The following is a 25,898-nucleotide window of genomic DNA, read 5'->3' on the forward strand; positions in this document are numbered from 1 at the left end:
GGTTCACTAAGTTTGGTGAACACTAAAATGTTAGTTAGAACTGGAAGGTTATTTTCTTTTTCTTTCTTTCTTTCTTTCTTTCTTTCTTTCTTTCTTTCTTTCTTTCTTTCTTTCTTTCTTTCTTTCTTTCGGTGAAATGGCATGCAAGTGGCAGTGCTCGTCGTCATAGACACTGAGTTGTAGAAGTTATGACCCATGGAGGGCGTTCCCAAAAGCGCGTGCGTAATCACAAAGCCGCACATCCTGTTCGCCAGTGGAGCTGTCGCCGCGGAAGGAAGACAATCCCCCGAATCTAACTTTTTAGCCCCTCTGGTATGGACTAACGTCAACCGTCAAGAAATGTTTACTTTTGCCACTCTCGCGATTGTAATGACGGCAGGTAAAGGCGCGCGCAATGACGAGTCGTAGTACTAGAAACAGGAAAAGAGCTGACCCTGTCGCACATCGCGGATGAAGGAGAGAACGACGGCACCTGCGGCAAGGGTTTTGGAGTTTGCGGCAACACTCATCGGAGTGGCCAGGGCAGGGATGGAAAGATAAAGACCGTAGTCCAACTGTAGCTTTTGTCTTTTTGTCTGACTATTGTGCTCTGAGCAAGATGACTCCTCCCCACGCTTGAGGAGAGAGTGGCTCCAAGCCCAAGATCCTAAAACAACAAGGTGCAGTTATAGGGAGTTACATCTTGCACTTGCACCACTTGCTCAATTTCAAACATATGTTAACACTTCCACTTTTATTATATATCCAATGTGAAGTGTTTAGCAATGACAGCTGATCTGGGCGTTCCATATTGCAACAAGAGGCAATTTGTTGTGAAGGACTGCTTCACAGTGTGCATTTAACAATAGTAAACCTTCCATCATCCATCCTTGTTTTAATTATTAGTAGCTCATGTGTCCATCATCTCTGGGATGCCAGTGAGCAAAGACCAGGCAGCCTGCGCCACTGCAAGCACAAGCGAAGAGGATGACATGACAGAAGGAGATCTGGGCGATGGAACAAAAACAAAACCCAAGGAGCTGAACCACGAGATGAAGCACCAAGCTCGGAGCAGGAGCCAGGGGGACTTCCAGGAGCTGCTTTCTCCAACTTCTCCAACTGTGCAGTCTCCTAAGAGGCACAGTGTTGGAGGAGGTGCAGGCAAGGAGAACTTCTCCTTTGGGACATCCAGTGAGGTGTGCAGTACTTCAAGACAAGAGTTGTATGGAGGACAGCTCTCCTGCAAGGAGAGGGGATTGGGTAAGTACATGCCCAGGGGTGTCGTTAAGGGGTGTAAAGTGTGGCTGAGTCACCAGGGCCCCTTGTATATAGGGGGCCCACATACAGTCCGATTTATGAAGATCTACACTATGGCTGAGAGGACGGGCCCATTGGAGCTGAATGTACATAAGGCTCAAAATTTGCCGCTGCTACGCCCCTGTACATGCCCACACGGTCCACTCACTGCACCTTTTAACCAAGATCTGGCTTGCTTTGTTCCCCATTAATACACAAACAAATGTTACTACATTCTTTTACAGTACTTCTAGTACTGTAACTCCTGTATAGTACAGAACATGTACAGTACATCCTGTTGTTCATGTTGGTGGATATTTGCTCAATACTAAACCCACCAAGCAACTAAATATAGTTATAGGCCTAGTAAAACATGTTTTTACATTTATTGTTGTGCATCCATGTCGACATCCATGTCAATACCAGTGTGTGTCCTGCCATGAACCGGAGTGTGTTTGCTCACTGGTAGAGAAGTGTTTACTTTGGCGTGTGTGGCACTGGAGAGAAATTACCAACATCTTCCGCTCAGGCCCTGCGTCATGTCATACTGTGAATTACTGTTATCAAGCAGTGCGGTGGTGCAGAAAGACCAATAAAGTACTGGATTTAAAGGGACACTGTGCAGGAAATGGTCAAAAAAGGTACTACAACTATGCTGCTTATTGAAATTGGGCTGTCTATTTCCAAATTCGGTCTTTACATGAAAGTTTACTAAGTATTAAACAAATATTTTCTAGTATGGTCCAAGTACAGTCATTTTTGCAGCTAAAAATGGCTATTTTTGGAAATTCAAAATGGCGGATCATGGAGAAGATCCCCCTTTTCATGTATGAAAAGTGCAATTTTTCCAGTCATAATGAATACTTAGAATTTGATGCTGGTGGTATACGTATTCATGAAAAAGGTAATATTAGTGAATGAGCAGCATGGATTTTGGAAATAAACAGCTAAAAATCTTGCACAGTGTCCCTTTAACATTTACTCAGTATGTGATCCTTGTGCCAAATGTAGCATATGCTTACAGTGGAATGCAAATCTGGGAAAGCCTTTCAGCAATTTTATAGTTATGGACCAAAATTCTTTTCTAATCAAGAATTGTATCAAGAGTTGCTGAATTCTATGTTATACATTGAATAAGGAACATCAATGGCCGTTTCACTTGGGTCCAATTGCTGGGGTCTAAATAAACTGCATTTAACTGGGCAACATTGTTTACAAGCAGGTTCAGGAAGTGTTGTGGGCCATCAAAATTAAACATCCTGGTGGATTTCCCCAGCACTGTGAAACATGGCATGATGCTGATATAGGCCAGTACTATTTAACTTCAGTACAAATACCAAACTACCTGGATGGCCGAAGGGAGAAATCACTGCGTTTTCAGGGGCCAATGAAAATCACAAAACAGGGAGAAAAAAACATTGTACTACGTAACATTTTAAGTCATTGGCTGGGCCGCAGGAAACATTTGAAATGGGCCGCATCTGGCCCACAGGCCGCTAGTTGAATATGCCTGATCTTTCTTATTCTTCTTATCCACCCAGAAAGCTATGAGGAGCTGCAGAGGAATCTACAGGAGGTCACAGAGGTGAGCAGAGACTAGACCTAACACATGGCAGGTTGATTTTACCTTCAGCACATTTTTTTTCTATCAACCACTTTCTGTTAACCTGCTGAAGTTGATAAATGTCAGTGCAAACAATGGTGTTATTCACATGAACTATTCCCCCAATATGGCATTTTTATTTCCGAGTGGTAGCCTTCAATAATTATGAAAATATCAAGTTGTCATCCCATGTACTTTCAGGAGGTGGAGCTGTTGCGCTCAGAACTGGAGGTGACACACCGTCGCCTGGAAGGGAAGCACGAAGCTTTGAAAATTCTCCAGGGGCATGTAAGTCTTTTGATATTGCATCTTTACAATTATATTACAATGTTTTATTCAAGGGTGGCTTTATGTACGGCCACACAGATTCCAGGGCTGAAGTCAGACAAACTGACACAAACTGGCCCCTTGGCTGCAGCCATATCTAGCCTGTGCATTAGTCCCGCCCTGCTCAGAGACTAGGTAGCCTGGTCCAGGTGAAATGACTGGGGTGGCGGTGCTGTAGTGCAGCGCGCTGGTGTACTTGGGGATGAGCATTGCCCATGGGCCCCCAGGTTCAGGACCGGCCTGGGTCATTTCCCAATCTTAGGGGTACTGATTATATTACTGATTGTTATTTACTGTGCATTGTTGTTGCACATTGCGATCATTCTCTTGAGACGTATACTATTATCGCATTTCAAGTACTGTTTAATCATTCAAAAGTCATATCTACAGGCAATCTTGGACAAAGCAACTACTCACAAAGAGGTTTTACTTCAAAAGAGTGAGGAAAGGACCAAGGCCTTGGAAAAAGTATGTGTACATCTGTGACATAGTTTAAAGCATCATTTTAGTATGCTTTTATATTTATACTGTATTTGTATTTATATTTTACATTAATATGCCAGAAATCTGATTTAAAATACCTGGAATAAAATTAACTTCCCCACTCCTACGTATATGTCCAACACTAAGTACAGGTATGTTTTTGCCAATCTCTTCACTGTATTCCCACTCATGTCATCTGTTAGGATGTCAATGCATTACAGTGGGAGATAAACTTCAATCAGGTCAGCTTTAAGAACCAGGAACAAACCTGGGAGGAAAAGTATGAAAGGTGCGTGAATGAATACTTGTATAATACTGTATGCTTTGATTCATATTTGATTATTTCAATATCTGAATGGCTGTTGTGTTTTAATTAAACTTGCATAGATTGTTCATGTGCTTGTTCATCACCTTTGTTGTGGTGTTTGTGGTGTTTAAGGGTATGTTCAGAGAATCAAGCCTTGAGTGAAAGCCTTGAGGAAAGAACAAAGGAGACACACACACTTAGGACCGAGAACTCCGGTAAGTTCACCAGAGAACCATAAACATATGCGCGAATCTGTCCTGCATTTGTCCAAAATGCCAGCTCTGTCGCTATGAAATCCCACTCCCCTGTTGCAAATTGCACTCTCTATGGAGTAATAATGTGTATAACAATGTGGCAAAATGACCCAAATTAGCATATGGGTTAGTGGTGTTTCAGCAGCACACATCAGGACGGTGCAACGACAGCCAGTGCCACTATTCTATGGATTTTTTGTTTGTTTGTTTGTTTTTTGTTTTTAGTGGACTATCTAAGAAGCATATTCATTGCAGCATATCAAAGACCAATTACAAATCCATTTTTGGGCATTAGATGCTGTTAATCCATTTGATGTCTGAGCCCAAAAAAAGAAAAAAAAATATTTCAGCCATACACATATGCACTACCGTATAGCTTTGAACCAGCGATGCCTGGAGCTGCTGGCCATGCTGAGTGCCCAGGAGAGGAGTGACTTCCAGGGGACACAGCCGCCCACGAACCAGGCCAGAGATGGCTCAGTGCTGGAGGTCAGTCACATAACGTAACACATGACATCCCATATGACGTAACATACTGTACAACATACATGTTGGCTACAACAGACCTTGTCTTACTATGCAATTCGCCCATTTGGTTTGAAGAGCTTTGTTGCCAAATGACCTGTATCCAATTTTGGGAAATTGACATTTTTTGTATAGGGCATTCCATGCTCTTGTGTTCTCAAAATACTTGAATGACAAGAATTGTTTCAGATTGTAGACATCATGTAATTTCCAATGATAAAATGCAAAAAAAAAGAAAAAAGAAACTTAGGTAATTTTACAACGAATCTCTTTGTTTGCTGTGTCTATAATTTGTGTACATGTGTGTGTGTTCCATTGCTCGATTTATGAATACGCATGTGTAGCCTACATGCGGTTTCCACAGCGTGCTGTTCCTTGGCTGTGCCGCTGTGCCAGAATCTATCATATGTTTTTGTCCATATGTGTCCTGTAGCTGGCTGTCTATGGGGCGTGCCAGTGCCCCTCTAGTGAGAGTGAGCCCTGCCAATGTGCCAAGAGTGCAGCTGCCAGCCGGAAACAGGTCTTACAACTGAAACAGGAGGTGAGCAATACATGGGTTCACAGTGTTTATAAACATGATGTTGTGAGAAGGGGGCAAGACACTGGCAGCCAAACCCTTGAGATAATCTTTTGACCGACAGCGGTTTCCAACAATCAGAGGTTGACTTGTGCGCAGTTAGTTTCGCGCAGTCAGGGGAAAACAAGAATTTAAAATGTATAGACAGACAGACATTCAGACTGACTGCCTGGCAGGTTGATAGAGTAATTAATTAATTGATTGCTTGATTTCCTTAATTTATCCTAAACTGGGAACCTAAAGTGTTTGAAGTACCACTCTACAGTACATTGCAGGTAGTGTTCATATGGCGACCACCCAAATTTCCTTCCCAGGGACTGCAGATGGAAACTAGCCTCTAACATATAACCTGGTGCAGGCCCTCTCTTAACTTTGTAATTAATGTACTTTGCACATGGTCCCTGACTAAATTCTACCAAACAAACTAGACCAAATTGTCAAAGTGATCACATGAAATGGTTAATATAAGACTGTTCTTTATTGTCATTCATAAATACATAATTTCTTAAGAAAATGAGGCTCTTCTATTAGATGACTTACCTCTTAACTTAACCTGGTTTAGTCTTGAACCAGCCTCTTAGTATAGGCCCCAGAAGTTGCACAAACATGTCTGTTTAAATAACACTCAAGATTTTCTTTTACATCAGACATGTCTGAAGTAAATGAAAATTTTAAGTGTTATTGAAACAGTTAGACATAGGGATGCAAATTATTGATTAATTAATTAATCGTTAGTTGATTGCCTTATCAATCGACTTACGATTAATTGATAAGCTGCTTTTTTCCATCGAAATCTCAATGTTTCTCGAAAAAAAAGTTCTATTTAAATTATTTAATCCAAAGGTGTTTTAAATATTCTCACTATTCACACCCCTCTTCACACACACTCTTCACATGCCCATTTCACCTCGGTCTCTTGTCAGTTGAATTGCCGATTCATTGCGATTAATGTTTTTTAATCGATTAATGCTTTAATCAATTAAAGTCAATTAATCGATTAATCGTTTGCATCCCTAGTTAGACATGATGAATCTTAAACAATACATCTAATATCTCTGTTTGTTTCAACAGCTGAAGACTCAGAGGAGGAAGATGGAGGAGGCGTTTGTGATGGCCGATGCCTTCAGGATAGCCTTCGAACAGCAGCTGAGGAGAGGCAGCGAGCACGTTCTCCACCTGGCGGAGACAGACACGTACAAGGCTCTCAAGAAACACAGGGGTTAGTTACAGGCCTATTGTACAGTATATTTATGTAGTGTGTGCGTGTGTACGTGTGTGCGTGTGTGCGTGTGTGCGCGTGTACATGTGTGCGTGTGCGTGTGTGCGCGCGCGTGTAGGGAGGGGTACTCGGTAGTAAAAACCCAAAATGGGCCTGTTAAACTGAGCATGCAGAAGCTTTATTTTAACTCTATCTGAGGTCAAAAATAAAGCATGGTTCAACTCAACATCTTACAACATTTATTTGTTGGTTCATTCTCCTCTGTTAGGGAAACACAAACCAGGCTCGGCAAGCTTTGGAGAACGGTTAAAAGGCCTTCTTCCGACTATGGAGGGGACGATCTCAAAAGACCCATATGAAACACTACATATGCTACTCGATCTGGTTTGTATTTTACTCTTTCTTCTGTTATTAGCCAAAGCTTTTCCACTGGTACAAAATATATAATCCTGCCATGAGGATTTATTTTTTTAATTAGACTTTGATTGGTTGTTGCCGGTCTTTCCGTAGATTAGTGGCACAACAGGTGAGTCTGTGACCACCAGTCGCTGACACAATAGATAATGCCACAAAACACCAATAGACAGGATTTCGAGTTTGGGAGCATTTTCAGAGATTGCACAGAGATTTATTTTGTTTTATTATTTTTCAACATGCTTGCTCATGATTGCTCATAATGTTTGAAAGATTCAAAACATTTTAACTCGTAATATAATCCCAAAAGTTACGCGACATCAGCAGACGCTGTGCAACACAGCTCTTACGTTGTTTCTCCTACTGTGCGCTTCTCATTCCAGCTAAGCGATAAGGAAGAGGCCCTGGCCCACCAGAGGAAAGTGAGTTACATGTTGGCGCGCAACACAGAGGACCTCGAGAAACGTCTGCACACTCAAGAGGAAGGAGGAGGAAACAGCCTCCAAAGGGACTCCAAAACTAGTGACAATGGCCCAGTGGCAGCAGCAGAGGGTGACATGGCCGGCGCCGGGGACTCTAAAGGGGACTGTGGATGCCAACACTCGACTGAGAACCACAGCTCCCTCAGCCCCGAGTTTGATGACGTCCAAGAGACAAATCACAAAAGTTGATGGCATATAAAATGTATAAACTGTACAATAGTAAATTTAGAGGATGTGCAATAAATCAAGGGCAGAATAGAGTTTTGTACATTTTTTGTAAAATTATCTTTAATAATGTTCTCTCTGTTCTCATATTATAAATAAAAATATATATTTAATTTGAAACGTTTTGAGGAAAAGTTATTGTGAGGATGCCATCAAGTGTACCATGTAGTACTCATTTGTGTTTTTTGTGCTACAGTGGATGTGATTATGGAGTGTTGATATGAGGAAGGCCTCATCAGTGGTGCACTCTAAGCTACTCCAATTCCCATAATGCATTGTTCAGGAAGTGCGCAACGAGGTACAGGAAAAGAGAATATTGGGTGGATTTGTTTTCAAATGATCATACGCAGAAAGTTTGGCTCTGATGAGGAGCCGATTAAGACCACGTCGGTTGCTGATTTATCCGTTTATTGCATTTGTTTGTTTTACGATATGGATTACACGACACCTAAAACCCGATGATGCGACCGTATCCCCAGGTAAGACTACACGATCGTATTTATTTACTGCTACAGCTATCTGTCAACACTGAAGCAGAGAGACTGAACTTTGTCACAACATTCAAACTTCAAGTTGGTCTGCCACTGATAACCAATTTTCTTTAAATCACAGTTTCATTGTTCTTCATGTTTTGTAGTTTCAGTTCCTTTATTTCAATCAAATCTCGATACTGTGTATCCAGTTGATAAATGCGTGGTGCCTTGCCTGCCTGCGTGTGTTCTGCTCATCTATATTGCATAACGTGCAACCTGATCAAATGAATTTTTAATCTGCCGTGTCCTGTTTTTTGTGCACTGCCATTGTAAAGGTAAATGTACTGGTTCATATTTGGTGTGTGTTTGGGATGAGGGTGGGTAGAGTAAATTAACAATCGGGTCATTTCACGTGACACTTTGGGACCCGGCCGACCCGGATTTCAATCATACTTGGTGTGCCTTTTTAGTAGCAAGGTAGCACTCCAGAACTGCATTGGTTTGAATCTGACACTAATATTAAAGGGACACTGTGCAGGAAATGGTCAAAAAAGGTACTGCAACTATGCTGCTCATTGAAAACGGGCTGCCTATTACCAAATTTGATCTTTACATGGAAGTGTACTAAGTAATTAACAAATATTTTCTAGTATGGTCCAAGTACAGTCATTTTTGCAGCTAAAATGGCTATTCAAAATGGCGGACCATGGAGAAGATCCCCTTTTTCATGTATAAAAAATGCCATTTTTCCAGTCATAATGAATATAATACTTAGAATTTGATGGTGGTGGTAAGTATTCATCTCACACAGTGTCCCTTTAAGGGAGAAACAGACTAGGAACGGTTCACATGTGAGGGTAGGACACTATAGGCTACATTCAGCCTTGAATAGGCCTAGCCTATATCAGTCAGTGTTAGTCACAAAAAGATGCCTGTGGTGTTGTTTGAAAGCTCTTTTCTGGCTCTACATATTACACAATCAGCTTGGAATACAACAACTCTCAGAATATGAATTATGATCAATTGAAAAATTAAACATCCAAAAAACCTATATTTTAAAATGGCCAGTTCCTTGTCCAAACGTAGCCGGCAATGTTATGAGCAACACCTCAAATGCTGGTGTTTGGTTTGTTATTCATTTCAGAGAGAATTTGACTCACAAATATGGCATCATACAGACCACTTACTAATAATATGGTAATACCATAGTAGCATCACATGACAAAACAAAACAAAAATGGTCAGTGTCCATGGTCCCAGGTTTCAGAAACTAAGGCAGATGTCCATTTATACACACCAAATGATGATCTGTGAATCTTTGAACACTCCTTCTCTGTGTACCTGTAACATCTTCCCTTTACCATACTTTAAAGAGATAATCAATCAATCAGTTTCAATATTAGTGTCAGATTCAAACCAATTCAGTTCTGGGGTGCTACCTTGCTACTAAAAAGGCACACCGAGTATGATTGAAATCCGGGTCGGTCGGGTCCCAAAGTGTCTGATTTCACCCAATGAAATGACCCATTCACAATGCTGCCTATCCACAAATGTGCTTTTTTATGAATATTTACAAGGAATTATGTATTGGTTTGAATAAAGTAAAGTAAGTTTTGCAGCCAAGATTTCTATGATTGGTAATTCAAAATGCCTGGTGGGGAAGATCTACCTTCTCATGCAGTAAGTTTATATGAAATGTCAATTTTAGTCATAATGAATACTAGGAATTAATTGTGGTGGGAAATATTAGGGCTCTAATGAAAAGATAACTTTTGGGAATGGGCAGCATAAATTCTAGAAATAAACTACTGAAAAAAGTTTGTACTCTACCTTAACCTATACCTAATTATATCTGTGAGTAATTTTGCTATATCCATTTTTTTCATTATCAGGTGCCATGACTGACCAAACACTAGACCACTTCCTGAAGAAGGGTCAGATTGAGGGGAAGGATGCTGCCGCGATTCAGTGGTATCATGCAGCCAACAGCAGAGCCAAGATCAACGAGGCCCTCCAAAGTGAGTCTCCTGTAGGACCTAGATTACACCTCTAGTGTTCCCCACAGGCCAAGGTTCCGTTTACACTACGGCGTGAATGTTGGCATCGGTTTCGCTACGGAAAGAAAGTGGTCTTTTTACATTACAACGGTGGAAAACTGCTCCAAAGACAGAACCGTGGGGTAACGCTGCCTTCTACGAACTCATTTGAACACGGATCTGATTCGGCACTGAGTAAATGATGCAAAACAAGGAAACGGAGCAGCAGAGCTGTAGTTGCCATCCTTATTGGACCACGTGACTGCCAGGGAACACCCCCTGATTGCCTGAGTTGTGCATGTGGGCGTGCATGATTCAGTTCAGCTAAAACATCGCTTCTTGTTAGCTGCTGTGCAAAATACGCCATGGAAAACCAGGAGCAACAATTGGTGCACTTGCTCGCTCTCCTACTGCAGTTAGTGCAGCTCACGGACGCAATTCATAGAGCTGCTCGGGCATACATGAGGAGGCGGAGAGAGATTCTCCAAGCCATCTGCAGTATGAATTCCATGCTACCTCCGCCGCGCAGGCTGAGGCTGCGCCGCTTCTGGGTCAGACCGGGAAGAAGCCGTGCCTGGTGGGCCAACTTTGTGGACCAAAAGGTTGCAGCTGATGAATGGTGTGAAAACTTCAGAATGTCCAGATCGGCGCTGATAAGCCTCTCCGAACGGCTGCGTCCGCAGCTGCAAGGGACGGCAACAAATATGCGAGAGCCCATAGATGTTCTCACCAAGGTTGCGTGCACCTTACACTACTTGTGTGGCGGACGGAGAAGTGCTGCAACTGGCAACGCTTTTGGGCTTTCCAAGTCAAGCGTCTCTGTCATCATCATGCGAGTGTGCAAGGCAATATGCGCCAACTTGGCTCAAGAGTACATCGCCGCACCAAAGACCGAACCCAGGGTACGAGAGCTCGTCCGCAACTTCTACAAGAGTCACGGTATGCCCCAATGTCTGGGTGCAATTGACTGCACGCACATCAAGGTGAAACGACCCAGTGCTAGCAACAACTACAATGCATTCCTGAACAGTAATGGGGGGCATTCTCTGAATGTGCAAGCACTGTGCGACTACAAGTACTGCTTCATCGACGTCTTGGTCAAATGGCCGGGCAGTGCGCCTGACGCACACATTTTTGCCAACTCTGGGTTGTGCAGCGAACTGCGAGATGGAACAATACCACCCTGTCCAAAGGAGTTGGTGAAGGGGGAAGACGCTGTGCCCGTGTTCATTGTTGGTGATGCAGCATATCCCCTGACGCCTTTCCTAATGAAGGAATATCCCAATGGCGGAGACACCCCTGAAGAACAAAATTACGGACAATCGCTTTGCAAGGCTCACTCGGTCATCGAATGTGCTTTAGGCCGCCTGAAGGCACGGTTTGCCATTCTAAGGAAGCCCATGGACATTAAGCTTAGCGACCTTCACTTTGTGATCTATGCTTGCTTTGTGCTTCATAATTACTGTGAGCTGCAGGAGGAGCCTCTGCCAGAGGCGGAGGTGGAGGCTGCTCTGCAGTATGACCGAGAGACTCAGCCACCGTCTGCAGCTGACGAAACAGAGGAGGCGGAAGGAAGGCGTTGCAGAGATGTAGTGATGAAGTTTTTGCAAAGAGTAGGTTAAAGTCTGCACATCCAAACGTCTGACCTGGGAGCAGGAGAAGCAAATGACCAGATAAAAAGAGGAAATGATCGCTTCAACCAGGATTTTTTTTCTTGACGTTGCGGGTAAACACTCGTCTGCTGAAGAAGGGTGTTTACCTGAAACGTCACCGAAAAAAAAAGTGGGAGCAAAAAATCCTGGTTGAAACTGACTGAAAAGTTTTTTTTCATCCATGACATGAATGTTCTTTGTGTTTTTTTTATATACAGTGCCTTTTTAACAATGTATTTTTTATCATTTAATAAATTTCTCTGACATATCTCTTTGTGCTGTCAATTCATCCATTAGCCTTCAACAGGTCAGTGCTATTACTTGCTTTGAGGGATGTCAGGATGAATAATCGTCAAATTAATACTCATAATAATCGTAATGAATCAAATTAACATTAGTTTTTCATGTATGAGAAGTGTACATGTCCAATCCAAAAGCAATGCTGGTAATACATATTGTTAGGCCCCAACTCTTGATTTTACACAAACTTAGGGACATATGACAAAACAGAAATCAACTCAAAGTCTGAATCATAAGTCAAACATAACCGTCTTGAGAGGGTACACCCAGGAGTCCCAAAAGAAATCCTCTCACGAGAATCTCCACCCTTCATACATACAGCTGTACCCTGTAACAATATTAAGGAAGAAGACCAAATTATGAACAATATTAATGAATAAGACCAAAATGTGAATGGGCAGGATACATTTAGGAAATTAACATTTAAAAACCCAATATATTGTGGGCCTGTAATGCTAGGACCACACACCAACATGGGTGTTTCATGCAGGTGCAGCAGCCAATTAATGGCCTAATGGATTTCAAACCGTTTGGTTTACTGTGGATTTTCTGCAACTGTAGTTGTAGCTACTTCATTGTCTGAGGCATGTGCGAACTCTACTAAAAAAATATAATTCCCAACACAACGAGCTTTATAAAGTAGAAGTATGTTATTAGTATGTTATTACAAAGTTAAAACCATATAATATAACCATACCACTTTGCAACACGAAATGTCCAGCATGGCAAGGAAAGACCACAGATCAGTGCAGCAGGAAGTGATCTAATCCAATGTGAAGTGAACGGGAATGCAACAGGAATGCAGCATGTTCACACTGTGTGTGTGTGTGAGAGAGAGAGAGAGCCCCTGGTGAAGATCCAACAAGAGTTCTAGTTGCTTACAACAAATTCTTATTAACTTGGATGACTGTTGTTTTTCACGCAGGCTCCGCCCATATGATTGAAGCTGACATCCTCCTCCGAGGACGGGATCCTGTTGAACCAATCATGGCCCACCCTCCTCACAACGACAGTGACATCACACTACAGGAGTGGCTGAAGGAGGTGGCGGCATCTGACAAAGGAATAAAGCTTGACTTCAAAAGGTAGACCAACACATGTGTTTTTTTTTGTTATTATTTATTTATTTATTAATTTCATTAATTAATACTTTGACCTGGGAAACAAAGGAAAACTTGGTCAACATAAGTGTATGACCGTTTGTTTAATTGACACTGAATGACCTTCATTGGGTTACATAACTTACTTCTATTTGCGTGTACATATGCTGTATATAGCTCGCATTGTTCATACTATCACTGTTCATATGCACAATGAGAACTATTCAGCACTACTGTACAGAAGGAGATTAAACCATCTCGCTCCTCAGTACAACAAAGTATGTGACTATATGGGATTCTATTCTATTTTATTCTATTCTATTCTGTTCTGTTCTGTTCTATTCTATTCTATTCTATTCTACACTACATTGCATGTTCTTTCCCCCAGCTTGCAGGCTGTGGCCCCGTCCATGGCTCTGTTGGAGCAGGTTCGCAGTGACCTACGTGGCCCCGTGTGGATCAATGCGGACATCCTGCCGGGCCCCGGGGGCCAAGCCACCCCGCTGGAGCCCCAGGGCTTCCTGGAGGCAGTGGGGGCCAGTGCCCGAAACACAGTGCTCTCCCTGGGCTGGACCACCGGGTGGAAGGCTGACGGCGACAACCCAGGTGAGGACCTTTAAGTGCATGCTGAAGATAGAGGTGATTGATTGGTTGATTTAATTGATTTAATGAAGTTGTTTTAAGTGTAATTAATTTATATGGCCTATTTTAGACATCAGAAGCTGACTAAAAGCATAAATATAATCAACATTTTTTTCAACAAACAGATCAATTTGCCCAGTTGCTTCCTCATTTGTTATTGGGTTTTGTAACCTGTATTTTCCTGAGAACATTCATTAGTATCAGTGTTGATCATTGCTTATGGCTAATTTGTTTAAATATATATATTATCGGGGGTTCTGTGGCACAGGGCGCTAAACTCCCAATATTTGGGCTTGTATGCCCTTGGGGGCCCAGATTCAAGCCTGACCTGGGTCATATCCCAGCCCCCATCTCTCTGTCCCACTGATTTTTTTTGCCAATCTCTACTCTCCCATAATCAATAAAGACACAAAAAACATAAAACATATCTTCGAATAATAGATATCATATATGATTGTATTGTCTAGATTTGAAGTCATTTCACAAACACTAATACAAAGTACATTTTCTTGATTGTTGATGTTTTGTAGGCTACAGCTGGGATATGGTTCGTGAGATGGCGAATGTGTGCAGACCCCTGGTGGAGCCGGTCACCTTCCCCGTCAGAGCCTCCCTCATGCCCCAGTCCCTTGAACAGCTACAGTGGCTCCTGCAGCAGTCTGACAGGTACAAATATTGCATTACATCTTGCATACATATCTACCCTACAAAGGCAAAGTGCAGTAACTATGCCAACAGCGAAACTGAGGGCCTTAAAGTATTGGTATAAGGTTGGATATTGTAGTTCCTGGAAATTTGACATAGCAATATCTTTAAAATGGAACACATTTGGACCATAAGGCTTTGTCACAAGATAAAGGAGGAGTTATGAAGATCATTTTCAGTCTAACCCAAATATGTACTGTGGTTACTGCACTTTGCCTTTGTAGGGCCGATCTGCCCTCACTCAGCAATCGGTAAACTGTAAAACTTATTTTCGTAAATCGTGTGTGCGTGTGTGCGTGTGTGTGTGTGTGTGTGTGTGTGTGTGTGTGTGTGTGTGTGTGTGTGTGTGTGTGTGTGTGTGTGTGTGTGTGTGTGTGTGTGTGTGTGTGTGTGTGTGTGTAAGCATGCTTGTTTGTGTGTGTGTGTGTGTGTGTGTGTGTGTGTGTGTGTGTGTGTGTGTGTGTGTGTGTGTGTGTGTGTGTGTGTGTGTGTGTAAACATGCTTGTTTGTGTGTGTGTGTGTGTGTGTGTGTGTGTGTGTGTGTGTGTGTGTGTGTGTGCGTGTGTGCGTGTGTGTGTATAAACATGCCTTGTGTGTCCTTACACCAGTGTATGTGTGTGTGCACATATCTGCATCTTCATGCATACATACATGTGTGTGTGTGTGTGTGTGTGTGTGTGTGTGTGTGTGTGCGCATATTTTCACGGTGTCTGTCCATTGTCGTTAACTGAATCCAGGTACAGTCTAACGGTGTGGACGAGCCTGAGCGACACCCTGGCTGTGGAGGACCTGATGCCCTACAGGCAGAACCTAAGCCACAGCAGAGTCTACTACGACCTCGCAGACTCCCAGATGGAGCACTTCAAGGGCCTACCAGGCTTCTCCTGAGCCGCCTCCTGCACCCTGGGGGATATAATACGACAAAGCTAGTTCAGGAGTAATCCAGGTTAATTTAGGAGGTAAATCATCTAATACATGGGTTTACCGTGTTTATAAACACAATGTTGTGAGGAGGGGCAAGACACTGACAGCCAACCACGTGAGCTAATTTTTTGACCGACAGCGGTTTCCAACAATCAGAGGTTGAGTTGTGCGCAGCTTGTCGCGCAGCCAGGAGAAAACAAAAATTTAGAACCCATGTATAGAACCCATGTATAGTCCTCATTTTCCAGGCTCTTCTATTAGATGATTTACCTCTTAACTTAACCTGGTTTACCCTGAACTACTGTGAGATCACTGAATCACTCTTAAGAAAATGAGCACTCCAGCATCTTCTATTTAGATGATTTACCTCTTAACTTAACATGGTTTACTCCTGAACCAGCTTCTTAGTATACCCCTCTCAAGTTCTATCCTCTCTGCCGTGAATATACTGTACCACAGTGGTTCGCAAAACTGAGGTCGGGACACCTAGGGGGGTGGGCGTGGATAAAAACATTGCTTTAAAAAAGAAAAAAAAGAAAACCGAAATCCACAACTTAACAGGTCAGATAATTCCATGAATTGATCAATAACTGTATTCACTTGTATGGTCAATAGATGTATTTGCTGTCCTGTGTATTTCTAGCAATATTAGCGGACAAACTATTAATGGAAAATCTTATATCAATATTAGTGGACAAAAAATGCTTTTTGATTTCCCATTAATATTGCTAGATTGTCCATTAATAGTTTCTCTGATAATATTGCCAGAAATCCATTGCTAGGCTAATACTATGTAGCCTGATTTTCATCGACTTTCAAATCTCTTCGAGACTTGGTCTGACCAAGAGCATAACAATCAACGTTTCCCAAACAGCACTGTGGACTGGCCTCCCTTGGTTTTTTACTGGTTGATTGGTTCCTGACAAAGTGGGTGGAGTTCCTGATTTTTTGGGAGATCAGAAACGATAATTACATTGCTCTTGGCCTGACTAGAAGCAACACAGAAGATGTTGCGTCACTAGGAGGACATGGCCTAGCTAAAGACTATGGTGGTGGGTGTGTGGGGGTTCACGAAAAATTTCTGAAGTCAAAAAGAGGGTCCCCACTGAAAAGGTTTTGGAACTACTGCTGTACCACATGGAAGCGGATAGAACAAAGCGTGGTGGCATCCAGTGTTTCATCCAGTGTTTCGTGGTGGCATTCAGTGTTTCAGACAGCTCATTTGGAGTGGATTTCTCGAAACTATAAGTAGTTGCTAACTACATCAACTACTTTGCTGTTTGCAATGCAATTTCCCATTTGCAACTACCCAAGCTGCTAACTGGCTAGCAATTAAGGTTTGGAGAAACACACCCCTGCATTGGAGTTTTTCAGCTTATTTGCATTTTAACTTTCTCGCTTGCCCCCATGAGAATGAATTGCTTTACCAATTCGCTTGCATTTATTACACTTTATCACTGACACCAGGAAGGCATTATGGCTCTGTGGACATATTGATCATTTATCTATATATTTTGTTTGTATTAGTCAATTATTTTAGCTGTGCGTACATGTATCCAGTGTGAACCATTGGGGGCCGTTTTCAAAGCGTGTGACAGAAAACCTGTGAACAGCAGCAGCACAGAGAGGAGATATCTGTGTGCTTTGTAATGACACTGGTCTTTTTTATTTAATTGTGGGTATTTATGTTCTTACCAACCAAAGTAATCAAGTAACACAAGCAACAGACATATTACTTTACACTTTTTAAGCGGATGCTTTTAAGTGACTTACAAAGAGGGACATGCACAGATTGTAGACTTTGAGGTGTTGTGCTTTATTCAGTGCTTTGCAAAGTTGAAGCAGATTATTTGTCATGTTGGATGGTTTTTTTTGTCCTTTCTCTGTTTCTGTGAAGTGCAGCAATGGTATAATATTAAAATGAAATATATTCTTGTTAAATATCATTTTGTCATGGGGTTTCAATGAATTGATTATTGTTTTAAACCATGTTGCTGTGCTAGTATAATATAAAAAATATAGTTCTCAGAATGTTTTTTATTTGCCTCTCGGAAGAAGAAAACAGCAATATGTACACGCTGACAGCTTTGGCCGGGCCCAGGACAAAGTCATCTAAAATGTTCCCTCGCCCAATACATACAACGTAATGAGAACCCAGTTCTGGGCCCCCTCTCTTCCTGGGCCCAGAACAAGTGACCCCTTTGTCCCACCCTGTTGGCATCTGTGTGTACATGTATCACAACTGAAATACACAATGCAAAATAGAGTCAACAGCAGACTTATAACCGCTGATGCTCTGGAACAAATTCATTGCCACAGTGATTGCCATTGGAACAATTTACTACATACTACACAACCAGCTTCTGAAATCTACAACACTGACCATGTACAGTACATGTGCTGAACATGAACAAGTTACACGACATTACCCGTTGTTGCTGAGGGTATTCATCCACATAAGCAATTGCGTGTCGATAAGGCGATGTGTACTGTTGGATGTTGCGTTTTAAAACAAGCAGCTTGCAGCAGAGAAATCTGCACAGTTCAGCAAGTATAAGCAGGTTTTTCTTACTATATCTGCACAAGCGTTTGGTCGGTATGCGTTTGACAGGTAGAGTAAACCAGTTAAACAAGCAGCCAAAGTCTGTGGCCACGCAGGCCACGCAGAGGCTTTCATAAATACAGGTAGAGGATGAACTCGCATTATGAATTATGAGAATTTTTGAACAAAAACACATCACCTAAAATGTATTGTCTATGTAACAGGTATTATTTTTTTGTATACGTTCAACTTCTAGGCCTAATGTTTAGTCAGCATTAAGCTCCATTCTGCATTCTGCATTATCAGGTTCTTCATGAACAGGCTTTTTTTTGTTTTAAACTTAAATTCTGAATCCAGTGCTCCTTATGCCTCTCTTGCACCTCTTTAAAAAATATTTGCAGCTTATTGTTATTACCGAGAGACATCTATGTCAGAAAATGCGTGTTTTATTTTCTACGTAGAATTAAACTGACACTGACACTTTCGTCCAAAGTAATTCAGTCATTTTATGTGACTCCAGCAACCCCCCTGGAGCGACGGAAAGTTAAAAGTCTGTTAACCTTTAAGAGTGTACCGTTCGGACAGTGAAAGTTCTATAGAATTCTGGGCACCATTATTATACAATTTGGAATTTTAGAATTTTGCTTTGTTATAGAATACATTCTTTTTATAGAATGTTCAAAAACCCACCCTCTTAAAGGTAAAGGGCTCTTCAGCCCTGCATGACAATGCAGAATCTCACTAGTCCTTCACTCCCTCACCTACTGTATCTCATTCCTCCTCCTGGTATGGTATTCAAAACAAACCTGCAACTCCTTAATCCCCAAACCAACCTTACCACCACTAATTAAGCCACAACAATATTTTCTTGATAAATTCTTGTGCAATCCTTCGTCAATACCTGTTTCTTGTCTCCCTTTTTTTCCACCCATTAACAGCCAGTAACGGTTTTAGGAAATCTGAGGCCCTGGGCAAAGAACAATTTTGAGGGCCCCCCATAACATTCGATGATCTATAAATGCAGGAAAACGAATACCGTAATGTCACAGCGAGGCCCCTGACTGGACAAGGCCCTGGGCAATTGCCCAACCTTGCTCAATGCAAAAACCGCCTATGTTAACAGCATGCCTAGGCTTCAAAGTTGGCCCAGGAGCTCCTCAAAGTTTGATCCATTTGTGACCAGTCCAGGTTTTACAGCATATGACTCAGGTCCCCTCACTGGCCAATAATCTCCTTGAAGTAACCCAGCTGCTTTGTCCTGTTCAGTTCTCTGCCATTACGTGTCTATGACGATTCTCATTCATCCAGATCATCTGTCAAAAGAGTTCAGTTGTACTGGACTTCCTTTTGGAGCGTGATGACATGGGTGTCATTTATTTGTCCATACCACGTTTGAGATCAACCTAGCTTGTCCCATCACTTTCCCACAAACATAATACAAAAATAGCATACCGGACAATTATCCATATTAATGTCCCCACCAACTTTCCAGGCCAAACCTACACCTCTGCCTGAAGACATTTCGTCTGTTCCTCTCAGACTTCTTCAGACCTAATTCTGACGTGAGAATCAGAAGGTATTTATCTCTGGCGAGTGAACCTGCTTGGCCTCCACGATACATTTCTGACAGTAGATCTATATGTCTGCCCAATCTCCTTGCAATTGGCCAGCTGTTGATCTGTACCATCTGCATGGTGCCACCAGTGTTGCCAATTACATTTGTGTCTGTCTTTAAATGGGACTTTTCAGAAGCTCCGTGCCAGTACACTGACTCCGCGCAGATATTCTGCGATACAGTGACAGCACTGACAGGGTTAACTACAGATTCTTATGTGCATTTGCGATCAATCCAGGGTTTTTTTCACCCATAGACAACAGGCATATGCCTCAATGTGTCTCAGCGGACAAAGAGCTCAAATTTAGCCAGCCGCTTGATTCGGTGCAATTCTGTTTCGATAAATACTTAGCAACATGCCTCAACGTGTTTCAATTTCCCTCACTGGCCAAAGATCTCCTCAAAGTTGGCCAGCTGCTTGATCTGCTCCGTCTGCATGGAGTGCCGCCTCAGTAGTGCCCGCTTGGCCTTCTCGTCGCGGGGCAGATTCGGGGCGAACGGCAGGAATGGCCTGGACGCAAGTGTCGGTGGTGGTGGTGGTGCTTCCGCTGGGTGAACCGTGACCCCACCAGTGCCGGTGTTAGCAGCAGCAGCTGCAGTGCCCAGGAGTTTGCATGATCCACTGAGGGCCCCTGGTCCTGATGTGTTAGCCGCTGCTGGTGCAGCGGTGCTGCTGTGGGCTGATGCAGCAGCGACAGCAGTGGTGATAGTGGTGGGGTTGACCTTGGTAGAGTAGAGTAGAGTAGAGTATCATTTATTGATCCCAGGGGGAAATTAAGGTGTCAAGTAGCATACACACATACATACTGTAAATACAAAAAGACATTGCCCACAAGACATTACACAGCTAGTTACACACAGTGCTTGAAGTGGAAAAAAAGAAGTGCAGGAACCCTAACTGTCCGATTATATCATCCAAAACGAAGTGAATTACGTGAAAATGCGGTGCACAAGATTAGTGCAGGAACTCTAATGATGAAAATGAAGAGGTGGTCCCCCCCCCACACTTCAAGCACTGGTTACACATAAACTAACCATATATAGCTAAATGTATGTAACAGTGATGACCTTGATGTCGGGTATGGGCGCGTGCGGGTTGAGGGGTGGCAGGTACCCGGGCCTGGTCTGGGCGATGTGGTCCAGGAGTAGAGCCCCGGACCCCCGGCGCTCCAGCATGCCCGACGAGTGGCCCCTCCGCTGGGGCGGCAGAGCCTCCAGCTGCAGCGACTCCCTGGAGCCACACGGCAGCGTGGAGGAGCGGCTGGAGACCAGCGTCCTGTGCTTCTCCGGCCCAGATGATGATGATGATGATGATGATGAGACCCCTGATCGTGCCTAGTAGAATTAAATAGAGTATAGTAGTACGATAATGCCTTTCATGGAACCCATGGTTGCTTTACAAAGAGGGGACAGGGGATGGGGCTGGGGGTTGGAGAGAGAGGGGAGGGGGTAGGGGATAGAGACCATAGGCCTCAGTGTAGAGATGGGATTTGAGGTTGCATTACATTACACTTCGCATATACTTTAATCTAAAGCAACAGTTACTATAAGTACAGGGTACAGTCCCAAGAGAAATGTACAGTTAAATAGCTCACACGAGGACACTTTAACCATGCACTAACTCACCACCCTCTTTCCATCCACTGGTACAATGTGTAATACTACTACTACTAATAAATAAAATAGTAATTTGAATAGCAATTAATCATTTAGTGATAAGAATGACAAGAATAATGACCTGTTCCTCATCTGTGTTGCTCCGTCTGTCGAACTGGGGCAGCTGGGAGTCCGAGCTGTAGTGGTCCATTCCGATATTCCGCCGACGGACGATGTTCCGCAGACTGGACACGGCCAGGTTCGGGAGGCTCTCTGGTACTACTCTGTCCGCTGCGCTCCTGACGCCTAACGCTGCCGCCGCCACCGCAGATGCAGCACCGCCCTCCCGACTGAGGTTATGGTGCGATGAGAAACACTGCAGTAGAGACGGTGACGCGCTGTCGTAGGACATTTTCCGGCTCAGTAAGGCCCTTGCTCCACCACCACCACCTCCACTAAGACCTAGGAGACAGTAGAGTAGAGTAACATTTATGAATAATACATACATACAGATTACATACATACATATAGATTATTTCACATATAGTAAACATTCACATATTAAGAGTCACTCAGTGCAGTAATTGTCCTAGCTACAGCAGAGAAGTTGATTGTTGGGGGTGGGGGAGGGCGGTGTAGGAGGCATAGGAAAGCCAAGACCTTCATATACAGTCAATCCGGTGATGCAGATGATGCACTTTTTTGGTAAAATTCACTTGTTTACCACCACACATGCTTAACACCATCTAAAGCCAATTTGTTTATCTTGGTCTCATCAGACCACACGACATGGTTCCAGTGATCCATATCCTTGGTCTGTTCATCTCTCTTGAGACCAAGATAAACAAATTTGCTTTAGATGGCGTCAAGCATGTGTGGTGGCAAACAATTGAGTTTTACACAAAAAGTGCATCATCTGGCTAGTCAAGCATGGTTGTGGGACTGACATTGTTTGGCAATGTATGGATGGCGTCAACATTGGAAATCTGAATTACAACTTAAGAAGCATGCATGTCAACATGCGCTGTGACTACAGAAGCAGATCAAGATACTCTCCATAGGATTTCATTAAAAAATCACACCCATCTATTTTAGCCAGGTGCAGACTCAATATGTACAATTTCAATGTACCGAAAGGTTGAAACACACACCGATGACCTCCCTTTTAATCCCTTTTCATTTCGAAATGAAAAAATGAATGTAGTTGCTGCCAAAGGTGGGTCTACAAAGTATTAAGTAAAGGCTGTGAATACTTTTGTAAATATGATTTCTTTGTTTTTTATTTTTATACATTTTCAAAACTGTCAAGAAAACTTGATTTTCACATGGTCAAAATGGAATAATTTGTGTAGGATTTTGACAACAGAGATTCATTTGTAGTACTTGGAATAAGGCTAATATAAAAGATAATAAAATGTGAAAAAAGTGAAGCGCTGTGAATACTTTCCGGATTGACTGTAGACCTCCCTACAGCCCCACCTCCTCCTACTCCTCACCTCCTCCCTGCTCCTGCTCCCCCTTGCTGGCCTCCTCCAGGGCGCGCAGCAGGCCGGTGGCGTCCTTGACGTCGATGCTGTGGTGGCGGGAGGTGGCGAGCGTCCTCCTGGAGGAGAAGCGGCCATTGAGCCTGAAGGTGAGCTCCTCCTCAGGAGTGATGTCCTGCAGCTCCTCTTCAGTCAGGGAGGAGGAGGCGCCGCCACCACCTGCAAATGGATGGATGGATGGATGGAGTAGATGAATAAATAAGAATAAATAGATAAATAAATGATTGAATGAATGAATGAATGAATGAATGAATGGACAGGTGAATGAATATACTGTATATTAGTAAGAAAGAAAGAAAGAAAGAAATTTGTCTTGCATCCACTCAGGAAGTCAGAACACAACTTTGAACATTTAAGACAAATAAATAAATAAATAAATAAACTCTGTAGCACAATGCATTCAACATGCAGCTCAACAGTGCTTCAACAGTTGGAATGTTCGCTTGTTGGATGGCATTTCAATGAAGCCCTTATTGATCTCAGGGGAATTTGTCCTTGCAGCACTCAGGAAACCTCACTATAAAATGGACAGAACATTACAGGCACATAAGAAAAAATGAATGAATAAATAAGTAACGATGACACTATACAAGCACTGGCATGCACAGACATTTTGGTGGGCAGGTTTTGAAGGGAGTGATTGGCCCTAAAAGCCCGAAAAATATCTTTGGGAAAAAAAAGAACGTATAGGTTCCACCGCTATCCAACTGAAGGCTCTTTGAGGAACCTCCACATTCTTACATTGTGCAACTGAAAATAGGGGCGCACAAAGGTGCAGGGCCTACCGGTGAGTCAGCACTGCATCGTTAATTATGAGGGGCCCCTTTAAGCCAAAAGTACCCGAGCCCTATTTCTCCCCCAGTCCCTTCCTGCATTACACACATTGACACATGTAGACATTGAACGGGAAAGGAGAGCGCAAAACCTTTGTTCTGCTGAAGCAGCAGCAGGGCTGGAGGGATCTTCAGCCACGGCTCTGAGTGGAGCCTCTGCAGGTGAAGAAGCCTGGATGGTCCTCCTGCTGGGGCCTGCATGGAGTTGGCTGGGTGGTAGAGTAGAGTAGAGTACTTTTATCATTCCAGAGGGAAATTACGGTGTCCGACAACTTACATAAATACACAAATACAAAATATATACAAAGACCTAATAAGCATTATTGCACATTTCAGTAAACATATAGCACACATCATGGTGGTGGTCGAGATCTCTCTCCTCACTTGTTTCCTGTCCCTCTGTCACTATCCTGCCTCAAATAAAGCACAAAAGCCCCCCCAAAAAACCATAACCCCCCCCCCCAAATAAAACAGTACCAGTGGCAGTGGAGGACACATGGCCCTGGGAGAGCTCCCCTCTCTGTATAGAGCTACAGCCACTGCTGTTCCCTGCATGGTGTGGAGGGGTGCACAGCTGGATCTCCGAGGGTGACATGCAACAGGCCCCGCCGGCACCAGCGCCCCCAGGAGGGGTACAGTGCAGGCGCTCATCCAGGTCGGGTGGCGGCGGGACGTTCAGGTACTGTTTGGTCATCTGTCGTCCGGACGGCAGCTTGTCTGTGGTGATGATGATGACCTCCTTGCCCTTGGCTTTGCAGGCGTCCAGGAGCACCTGTTGGGGATTTGTTTTCACCATATATTTGTTTACATTAATATTATAATTGCATAAATTAAGATGAAATGTACTATCTCTTTACAATTTTACATGATCCTGAGGGTCCTGAGGGAATGTTCGGTGTCTTTCGGTTGAAATGTCATCTTTTGTGAGTATATTGGTATATAAGTAAGACAAATTAAAATGGATTTACAATTACAGTTATATTAATGCTACGTTGGTAATATTTTAATGACAATTATGTGGTTTTATATTAATTATTGACCAAGGTTGATATGTATATCACATCTGAAGAAGGGTTTTCACCCAAAATGAAAAGAAGCCGAAATAATAAAAATAAGTGGGAGAAGAAAAACCCTGGTTGAAGCAGACTTATTTATTTTTATCTAGTTATTTGGTTTTCCAGCGTTTCCCAGGTCAGACGTTTGGGTCAGGGTTATAATAATAGTGATATGTAAAAAAAAAACACCACCACCACACCCTTAGCGCGTCCTTGTCGCCGGAGTGGACGGCGTGAACCAGTGCGGATGAGCCGGAGCGGTCCTCCAAGCTGGGGTCCGCACCGCTGGAGAGCAGCAGGGACAGTACCTCCACTCCTGCCCGCTCTGTGCAGGCGTGCATCAGGGCTGTCTTCCCGGTCTTGTCTTGGATGTTGGGGTCAGCCCCACTCTCCAGTAGGTACCTGAAAAAAAATATAGAGTAAAGATTGTGGCTGCATAACTACTAGACCTCAATTAGAGGGGGGGGGGGGCATAACAGCTAAATCATCACAAATATATACTCTGAAATTCTTTCATGTAAGAAATTTCATCACTCAAAAAAGAAAAACCAAAATCAATTGTAAGACAGAAAAGGTGGACCTCACTTGACCATCTTGGGTTTGGGAACGCTCTGCGTGTCCGCATGGTGGGTACGACAGGCCACCATGAGGGGTGTCTCCCCTCGCTCGTTACTCTCGTTAATGTAGGCCCCGCCCTCCAGCAGCAGCCTCGTTAGTCGCAGGCGGCTCAGGTAGACGGCCTTCAGTAACGAGTTCCCGTCTGTGCACACCGGCACCTCAGGAGGGGAGTCGTCCATGTCTGCACGATCAATATTGCAATGTTAGGAAATCAACCATTAAAGAATAAAACACCGACTTATATACTGGACTGTGTACGTTCGATTTATTTCAAAACCGTTGAATGGAGTTCTATCGAACTACGCAGTCCAGTATATAAGTCAGTGGAATAAAACCAAATACATTGTAAAATAAAGTGATGGGCATCCTGGATTCACAACAGTGCTACATATTCCAAATGACATGTAGCCTGCGTTAGTTCTGCCAGGGAGACTCAGAGCACCTGTGCATTTCCCAGAGCCAATCAGCGGCTGCCATCGCCTTTATAGCGACGTGTCTAAACTCTCCTTTCTTGCTGGCTTTAGGCATGGCCGGTCCGAAATCTGCGCGCGCCAAAACTTAGTTTACTGCAG

The 25,898-nt window shown here is 43.2% G+C and overlaps 3 protein-coding genes across 3 annotated transcripts; 2 read left to right on the plus strand and 1 right to left on the minus strand.

The window, feature by feature from the left end:
* Positions 1–232: 232 nt before the first annotated feature.
* On the plus strand, positions 233–7,811 carry ccdc125 (coiled-coil domain containing 125). The gene is made up of 12 exons (XM_063195461.1): positions 233–659; positions 886–1,239; positions 2,817–2,860; positions 3,080–3,166; positions 3,596–3,673; positions 3,892–3,977; positions 4,128–4,210; positions 4,626–4,738; positions 5,208–5,315; positions 6,423–6,570; positions 6,839–6,954; positions 7,368–7,811. Exons 2-12 carry the CDS (start codon positions 912–914, stop codon positions 7,653–7,655), a joined length of 1,479 nt encoding a protein of 492 aa, XP_063051531.1. The 5' UTR covers positions 233–659; positions 886–911; the 3' UTR covers positions 7,656–7,811.
* Positions 7,812–7,891: 80 nt separating this feature from the next.
* fam151b (family with sequence similarity 151 member B) lies at positions 7,892–17,466 on the plus strand. Its single transcript, XM_063195462.1, has 6 exons — positions 7,892–8,170; positions 10,057–10,182; positions 13,078–13,237; positions 13,641–13,858; positions 14,425–14,560; positions 15,337–17,466. Exons 1-6 carry the CDS (start codon positions 8,056–8,058, stop codon positions 15,485–15,487), a joined length of 906 nt encoding a protein of 301 aa, XP_063051532.1. The 5' UTR covers positions 7,892–8,055; the 3' UTR covers positions 15,488–17,466.
* A 2,595-nt stretch (positions 17,467–20,061) lies between these two features.
* On the minus strand, positions 20,062–25,505 carry ankrd34bb (ankyrin repeat domain 34Bb). Its single transcript, XM_063194019.1, has 9 exons — positions 25,294–25,505; positions 24,909–25,110; positions 24,131–24,425; positions 23,746–23,862; positions 22,773–22,979; positions 21,628–21,711; positions 21,419–21,582; positions 20,734–21,015; positions 20,062–20,403 (listed from the first exon to the last, which is right to left on the minus strand). The coding sequence occupies exons 1-9, from the start codon at positions 25,503–25,505 to the stop codon at positions 20,062–20,064; spliced, it is 1,905 nt and encodes a 634-aa protein (XP_063050089.1).
* Between the last annotated feature and the right edge of the window lie 393 nt (positions 25,506–25,898).

Source organism: Engraulis encrasicolus, chromosome 3, assembly GCF_034702125.1.
Source record: "Engraulis encrasicolus isolate BLACKSEA-1 chromosome 3, IST_EnEncr_1.0, whole genome shotgun sequence".
Classification (NCBI taxonomy): domain Eukaryota; kingdom Metazoa; phylum Chordata; class Actinopteri; order Clupeiformes; family Engraulidae; genus Engraulis; species Engraulis encrasicolus.

What these genes read in the sequence shown, in the direction of transcription:
- ankrd34bb (XM_063194019.1), bottom strand. Translation starts at nt 25,505, where the DNA reads ATGGACGACTCCCCTCCTGAGGTGCCGGTGTGCACAGACGGGAACTCG. An exon ending in CTCATCGCACCATAACCTCA is followed by an intron (nt 21,583 to 21,627) that starts GTCGGGAGGGCG and finishes CGGCAGCGTTAG; the next exon opens with GCGTCAGGAGCGCAGCGGAC. An exon ending in TCAAGGTCATCACTGTTACA is followed by an intron (nt 20,404 to 20,733) that starts TACATTTAGCTA and finishes TACTCTACCAAG; the next exon opens with GTCAACCCCACCACTATCAC.
- ccdc125 (XM_063195461.1), top strand. Translation starts at nt 912, where the DNA reads ATGCCAGTGAGCAAAGACCAGGCAGCCTGCGCCACTGCAAGCACAAGC. An exon ending in ATCTACAGGAGGTCACAGAG is followed by an intron (nt 2,861 to 3,079) that starts GTGAGCAGAGAC and finishes ATGTACTTTCAG; the next exon opens with GAGGTGGAGCTGTTGCGCTC. An exon ending in TCTTACAACTGAAACAGGAG is followed by an intron (nt 5,316 to 6,422) that starts GTGAGCAATACA and finishes TTGTTTCAACAG; the next exon opens with CTGAAGACTCAGAGGAGGAA.
- fam151b (XM_063195462.1), top strand. Translation starts at nt 8,056, where the DNA reads ATGAGGAGCCGATTAAGACCACGTCGGTTGCTGATTTATCCGTTTATT. An exon ending in TGATGCGACCGTATCCCCAG is followed by an intron (nt 8,171 to 10,056) that starts GTAAGACTACAC and finishes TTTCATTATCAG; the next exon opens with GTGCCATGACTGACCAAACA. An exon ending in GATCAACGAGGCCCTCCAAA is followed by an intron (nt 10,183 to 13,077) that starts GTGAGTCTCCTG and finishes TTTTTCACGCAG; the next exon opens with GCTCCGCCCATATGATTGAA.